Below are 8,346 nucleotides of genomic sequence, written 5' to 3'. Positions count from 1 at the left end.
TTGAGCTAGGAGTCATTACTTTTAGATTTGGTTCTTGCATATTTGAATCACTTATGAATTTATATTTGATAAATTCAACATATATAGATTCAACAATCACATTAGTTTCTAAATCCAAAAGTCTATAAGCCTTTGAATTTTGTGCATAACCAACAAAAACACTCTTAAACCAACAAAAACACTCTTAAGACCTTTGGGTCCTAATTTTATTCTTTGAGGATCAGAACTTTAATAAAAAGCTACACACCCCCACACTTTAAAATAATTTAGATTTGGTTTTCTACCATTCCATGCTTCATAGGGAGAAACATTTGATTTTTTAGATAATACTCTGTTATGAATATGACATGCAGTAAGTAAGGCTTCATCCTATAAATTATTCGGTAATTTAGCATTCAAAAGCATGGCATTGACTATATTTACTAAGGTCCTATTTTTCCTTTCAGCAAGTCCATTATGTTGTGGTGTATAGGGTGCTGTCATTTGATGGATTATTCTGTTTGCCTCACAAAAAGTAGAAAACTCTTTAGAAAAGTATTCTCCACCTCTATCACTTGTAAGAACTTTAATTTGCCTTTTCTTTTGATTTTCTACCATTTTCTTGAATTCCTTGAATTTTCCAAAGGCTTCATCTTTAGTTCTTATCAAGTAAACAGAGGTAAAACGAGAATAATCATCAATAAAAGTTATGAAATATCTTTTCCCACCCTTTGTTAACATACCATTTATTTCATATATATCAGAATAGACCAACTCAAGTAATTGAGACTTCCTTTCTGCTTTAGGAAAAGGCTTCTTTGTCATCTTTGCTTGAATACATACTTCACATTTATTTTTATTATTATCTTGATATGAAATATAACCATACTTGCACATATATTTCAAATATCTATAATTTAAATATCCTAATCTAGCATGCCAAAGAAGAGAAGTAGATTCAATCATATAAACAGAAATAACATTGATTTCATTAATACTAAACTTAAACATGTCATCACAGGAATAACCCTTTCCCACAAACATCCCACTCTTAGTTACAATTACCTAATCAGACTCTAAAACAATCTTGAACCCTTTCTTGCTCAAGAGACTAGCAGATACAAGGTTTTTTCTAATTTTAGGAACATGAAACACATTGAGTAAAGACAATTTTTGTCCAGAAGTAAAGTACAACTTAATAGTTCCTTTTCCCAAAACTTTGGTAGAATTATGGTTACCTATAAAGACCTCTTCAGGTTTTTTCAATTCTTCATAAGTATTGAACCATGCTTTATTGTTGCAAACATGAATTGTTGCACCAGAATCCAGCCACTAATCTGAAGTCTTTACAATATTAGTTGCCATATTTAATTTGGTAATCATTCCAATTTGAATGTTTCAAATCATGGCAACTAACTCCCTGATTTCATCTTTTTCAACCATATTCACTTTGAAAGAACCACCTTTCTTATTGAAATTCTTGAATCTGCACTCTTTTATATAGTGCCCCTTATTTCCACAATAGAAACAAACTCTATGCTTTTTATTAGCATTTTGTTTCTTCTTGAATTTGTTTCCTTTCTTTTGCACTTTCAGATTGTTTCGAGTCATTGTCAAACCAGTTTCAGTAACCAAATTCACTTTAGAATTTGTTGCTTGCAATTCACGCATACGAGATTGAACCTCAATTTGCAAGTGTGTTTGAAACTGTTCAAAGGTATAATTGTCTGTAGAATGCAACATCTTCTTCCTATATCCATTATTGGATGGAGGAAGTTTTGATAAAATAGCCCCCACTTGAAGTGAATCAGGAACTTTGATATCCAAATCACTAAGTTTTGATATCAGCATTTGAATTTCATGGACTTGATCCATGATTGGCTTATTATCAGTAATTTCATACTCAAAAAATTTTAAAGCAAGAAAATAATCAGAACCTGATTTTTCCTGCTTGTAATGTGTCTCCAAGACAGCCTAAATTTCTTTTGGCGACTTTAATTTGGAGAAGATGTCATAAAGTCGACTGGTTAGAGTATTCAGTATATGCCCTCGACAAAGCACTTCATCTTCTTCACGTTTTACTCTTGTAGTCTTAATAATGGCAGATTCGTCTTCTTGTGGTTCAGGTAATGCAGATAAATTCGGATCAAGTATGTAGTAAATCCTTAATGAAGTAAGCAGGAATATCATCTTGTCCATCCATCTTGTGTAATTCATACCATAAAACCGATCTAGTTGAATTTTGACATCCTTAGCAACTTTGACGCTAGAATTCATATTTGTCTTCATCAAAATAAACACCTTAAAATTGTTAGGAAAGTTTAGGATGGAAATAAATATGGAGTTGGCTTAGAGGCATGAAAACACTATCTTTAAGGTGTTTATTTGTCCCACACAGAGATAACACCTCTAGGATATAACTAAGCCCTCTAAACCTTTAAAAGAATGAGAAGATAAGACCAAGAAAAGAATATATGTATTTTGTTGTTATTTTTCTTTTCTTTGTAGTAACATGCTTTTATAGACTTGAAACAATATGATTGTTTATCAAATAATATGACTGTTGATGAACCACTATGATTGTTCATCAAACAATATGACTATTAATGAAACATTATGGTTGTTTATCAAACAATATGATTGCTCATCAAACAGTATGACTATTCATGAAACAGTATAACTGTTCATATTAAGTTCCAAGTTCAAAGCTCCAAATGATATCTTTTGATATTTTAAATATCCATATAATAATATTAGAAAGCCAAATAGGAGAGTTTGTCCACCATGACTTAATTTACTACATAATAGAAATTCACACTTAGAAATATTAGGAGGGAGTGGTTCTTTCTAATGTGGGATATACATCTTTTCTTTTATTCATTTACAAATTACACCAACATAAATTAATGAATATGCAGTTTCATTTATAGTATGCCATAAATTACCACTAGTTTCTTGAGAGGTTTGGCCGAAGAAAGCAGCAAGCTCTCTCTTTTTAATGCCATCATCGCCAGTCATGCCAAATTGAGGGTAGGCTTTAGTGGCATTAATAAAAGCATCATACGTATAGAATCCTTTTCCAGGACAGCAGTCATTGTTTCTATTCGGTAGCATCTCTTCAAACATTGATATATTCTGTGATGATGCAGTTACGGCATTGGCTTTGACAGCCTGCACAACAGTAAGCATCTGTTGAACCACAGAAACCACTTCTGCTACAGCACAGGTTGTCTCTGCTTGTGGCATTCTCAGCTTCCCGTCCGCTTTGTGGAGTCTGCGATGAGACTCCTAGTGATAGAGACAACAATAAAGATAAAACTGCAAGGGCCCAGAACCTCATTTCAGGAATATAACTATCTAAGATTTGATGATGTTTCGGAAGGTTTCGGGATTGGTATTTATAGAGAACGATGGAGATCATGAACAAGGAGTAAAGTTCTTAAATTATTTTATTCAATACATTATTTCTATTTAATCATTAAATCTGTAATAAACTATATAAATTATTAAATAAGATATTAGAAATACTTTTACTGCCACATGCATTATCACTTCTTCTCTATATTTTAGTGACTAAAATTTATTTTTCCTCCTACTAATTATCTTGACACGTTTATCATTGATCAAATGCCATACATACAATAATATATTGTTTTTAATATGGAAGAGGCCACATTACCACTTCTTCTCTGTATATATTCTAATTTTAAAACATTTTTTTTTTTAAATAAGACTTTTACCCAATATGATTTTGATTGAGTGGATTAATAGTATTGTTAAGTTAGTTTGTATTTTACTAGTCGATAGTTTGTGTTATATTATGGGCTCACTTTTTATTTTAATAAAAAAATATTATAAAAATTTAAAAATATTGGATTTAGTTGCAATGCCAAACCCAATAATAATATTAATTATAATATTTATTTTATCTGTTAAAAGTTTATATTTTTTAATATTTCAAAAAAATTATGGTATTTCTTTGATAATAATCATAGTTTTTAATAATAATAACAATAATAATAATAATTTTTAATTTTACATTTAAAATTAAATCTATATTTTTTTCAATATTGATAATAAATTTTTTTAAAATTTATTATCTATTTTATTAATAATATTAATTATAATAAAAATAATAATATTTATAACACAAATAATACTATAACACAAGATCCAAAAAATTGAGTCTTAATGAATAATCAATTGTCTTGGGTCAGGCGTGGTGCAAAATCATGGGTTTTTGGCTGCACTCTAGCCACACCCAATTTTTTTGGGTGAGATGCTTAACTCAAGTTAATAATACTAATTCATTTTATTTTTTAAATCAATTCTATATTTTTTTATAGTAACAATATTTTTTTTATAAATTTAATAATATTAATCAATATAATAATAATATTTAAAATATTAATAATAATAGTAAGTTGCCTTACCTAAGTTATTATAATATTTATAGTATAAAAAATATTATTTTTAATATTAATACTATTAATTATAATAAAAATGACAGTATTTATAATACAAATAATATTATTTTTTATATTCATACTTTTAATTATAATATAAAAATAATATTTTTAATATAAATTATAATATTTTTAATATTAATATTAAAAAAATTTAAAATACTTATAATACAAATAATAATATCATTAAATATAGTTACACAACTAGATTCAAGAATGACAGGTCTGGTTGGGCCGCATCACCTTTTAAAGTGTCTTGAACAATTATCAAAATAATTGTTTTTTCAATTAGATAATATTCTTAGGTTTTTTTAATTGCACTTGTTTGATGACTCATGGCATCCATCCGTGATTAGGGAAATAAAATCCTATAAAATGAGGTCGGCCTATCTCATGTTACAGGGCTTGTTTTACATAGTTTTAATTTTTTTTATTAAAATTAATTTTTTTAATGTTTTTAAATTATTTTAATAAACTAATATAAAAATAATATTTTAATATATTTCTAAAAAAAAAAACAAACACACTTTAAAATATATCTATCATTGGATTCTCAAATATCTTCTCACATTTGATCATTGATGGTCTTTGTTGGCTTAACGTTATCGAACGATTTATACATGTCTAATAAATGAATATAAACATCAAATCAAGACATGTACGAACACAAATCATACGTTTAAATTCCCTCCGTGAGACCGATGATTAAGCTGGAATTAATTAAACTATACTATCACCGCCGGCTTTTCTAGCGTGGGTATAAAGTTTAAAACTAATTAAATTAGAGAAGGCAAAAGTTGGACACACGTGAAGAAAATGGAAATAAGTTTGAGTATCTTCGACTCAAATTTTATCATTTTCTATGTGAAAAAAGAACATTTTTATTGATCATCCGAACCGTGATTTGGACTGCGAAAAGGGGTAACACACACTCAAGGCATATTGCAAAATAATTGTAAAATATAATAAAAGTACTCTTAATAATCTCTTTTATTTTTTTTGTTTTTTTAGTTGTTTTTTAAGTTATTTTTTTCATTATTTTGTTTCTCTTTTGATATTTTTTTTGTTTAATTTAATTTAAGCTATTTTTTAATTTTTTTAATTTTTTTAATTTTTTTATGCCTTTAGCTTTTCTTTCTTTCTTTGTTTTTTTCTTTTAATAAATTTTCTTTTGTTTAATTTAGTTTAACCTATTTTATTTTTTATTTTTTTATGCCTTTAGCTTTTTTTTCTTTGTTTTTTTTTCTTTTAATAAATTTTATTTTGTTTAATTTAGTTTGTTAATGTTAATGTTTTTTTAATTTAGTTATCAAACTTTTATGACATTGATCCCGGGTTTAACAGGTTAACTTGATTTCGTGAGTTAACCTAGATTTTTTTTAATTAATTTTTTTCATTTACTTTAGTTTGTTAATGTTACATTTCTTTCTATTTAGTTATCAGACTTTCATGACACATATATCAGGTTTCACGGGTTAACCCAGTTAATTCTGGATTAACTCGTCCATTTTTCATTTGTTTTTTTATTTTGTTAATATTAAAAAAAAAATTTAGTTATCAGACTTTCATGATAAGGATCCCAAATTTAACGGTTTAATCTGGTTTGACGAGTTAACCCGGAGTTTTTTTTTGCTTTTTTTTTCTTTTTAATTATTTTTTTCATTTAATTAGTTTGTTAATATTAAATATCTTTATATTTAGTTATCAAACTTTCATAACATATATCCCAAGTCTGACGGGTTAACCTGGTTTTACAAGTTAACCCAACTAATTTTGGGTTAACTCGTCCATTTTTATTTGTCCTTTTCTTTTGTTAATGTTAAATTTTTTTATTTAGTTATCAGACTTTTATGATATGGATCCTAGATTTAACAGGTTAACCTTGTTTGACAAGGTTACCCCAAGTTTTTTTTTTCTTTTTAATTAATTTTTTTCATTTAGTTTAATTTGTTAATGTTAAATTTCTTTCTATTTAATTATCAGACTTTCATGAAACATATCCCGGGTTTGACTGGTTAACCTGGTTTTACGGGTTAAATGAGTTAATTCTTGGTTAACCCGTCAACGTTTTTTTCTATTTAATTATCAAACTTTTATGACATGAATCCCAAGTTTGATGGGTTAACCTGGTTTGAAGGGTTAACCCAGTTAATTTAGATTTTTTTCCTTTTTCTTCATGTTGGTTTTTTTTCTTTGTTTTTTCTTTTTAATTAATCTATTTAATTATCAAACTTTTATGACACAATCTTGCAACCAGACCCATATCCAAGGCTCTTGGATCTGGTGTTGCAGCCAGACTCACTTAAACTTAAGCCATGTAATTTTAATAATATTATAAATATTACTCTTAGATCAAGCGTTGCAGTTAGACCTAAGACTTTTAGGTATATCTTACTAGAAAGACCTAACACTTTTAGATCTTAGACTCTTTTATATTTTTTATACAAGAAAAGAAAATTAACCCATGGGTATGCCTTTGTTTTTTTTTCCTTTTTAAGTCTTTTATTGTGGATTGCATAGTGCAGTCCACAGTGAAAAAGCTGATGCCTTTAGATTTTTTTAGCTTTTTTCTTTGTTTTTTAATTTACTTTCTTAATATTAATTTTTCTATTTAATTATCAGACTTTTATGTCACGGATCCTAAATTTGACGGGTTAACCTGGTTTGACGGGTTAACCTAGTTGATTCAGATTTTTTTCTTCAGTAGTTTTTTTTCTTCTGGTGGGTTTTTTTCTCTTTGCTTTTTTCTTTTTAATTAATCTTTTTTTAATTTAGTTCATTAATATTAAATCTTTTTTCTATTTAGTTATCACACTTTCATAAAACGGATCCCAGATTTAACGGGTTAACCTTATTTAGCAGGTTAACCCAGTTGATTTAGATTATTTTTTTGATTAGTTTTTTTCTTTCAATTTCATCTTTTAATGTTGTATGCAGTCTATAGTGAAAATGCTGATGCCTTTACTTTTTTTTTCTTTTTTTTTTATTCCTTTCATTATGGACTACATAGTGGAATCCGCGGTGAAAAGGCTTGATGTCTTTTTTTTCTTTTCAATTAATTTTTTTAATTAATTTTGTTGATATTAAATTTTTTTATATTTAGTTATCAGACTTTCGAGACACGGATCTCAAGTTTGACGGGTTAAACTAGTTAATTTATATTTTTTTCCTTTTTCTTCATTAGTTTTTTCTTCTTATAGGTTTTTTTTCCTTTTCCTTTTCTTTTTCTTTTTAATTAATATTTTTTTAATTTAGTTCATTAATATTATATTTTTTTCTATTTAGTTATCGACTGATGCCTTTAATTTTTTTTCTTTTTGTTTTTTTTTTATGTTTTTATGCCTTTGACTCTGGACTGCACAGTATAGTCCACAGTGAAAAAACTAATGCCTTTTGTTTGTTTTTTTTTTTTTACTTTAGAATTATTTTTTTTCTTTTAATTTGGTTTTTTTTTGTTAAGCGTAGTTAATTCAGATTTTTTTTTTCTTTTTCTTCATTAGTTTTTTTCTCCGTATAGATTTTTTCTTCTTTGTTTTTCCCCTTTTTAATTAATTTTTTTATAATTTAGTTTGTTGATATTAAAATTCTTTTTATTTAGTTATCAAACTTTCATGACATAGATCTCAGGTTTGATGGGTTACCCAGTTAATTTAGATTTTTTTTCTTTTTCTTCATTAATTTTTTTCTTCCTGCAGGTTTTTTTTTTTAACCCAATTAGTTTTTTTCTTTTTTCTTTTTTGCTTTTTTTATGTCGTTGAATGTCGACTGCACAGTGCAATTCACAGTGAAAAGACCGATGTATTTTGTTTATTTTTGGTTTTTTTCCTTTTTAATTAATTTTTTTTTGTTTATTTTAGTTTGGTAATGTTAAATTTTTTTCTATTTAGTTATCAAACTTTCA

The 8,346-nt window shown here is 26.9% G+C and overlaps 1 protein-coding gene across 1 annotated transcript in view; it reads right to left on the bottom strand.

Annotated features, from left to right (window-relative positions):
- The window catches only part of LOC105140947 (endochitinase WIN8), a 25,756-nt gene extending 22,516 nt beyond the window's left edge, over positions 1-3,240 (bottom strand). Inside the window, exon 1 of the mRNA XM_011047998.1 lies at positions 2,925-3,240. Coding sequence (XP_011046300.1) covers positions 2,925-3,225 — 301 coding nt within the window. The 5' untranslated portion in view covers positions 3,226-3,240. The remainder of the gene's footprint in view (positions 1-2,924) is intronic.
- Positions 3,241-8,346: the final 5,106 nt, after the last annotated feature.

The sequence above is a fragment of the Populus euphratica genome, unplaced genomic scaffold (genome assembly GCF_000495115.2).
Source record: "Populus euphratica unplaced genomic scaffold, PopEup_1.0 scaffold136.1, whole genome shotgun sequence".
Classification (NCBI taxonomy): domain Eukaryota; kingdom Viridiplantae; phylum Streptophyta; class Magnoliopsida; order Malpighiales; family Salicaceae; genus Populus; species Populus euphratica.
The sequence above is the reverse complement of the archived record's forward strand: the minus strand, read 5'-3'. Positions and strand labels throughout refer to the sequence as shown.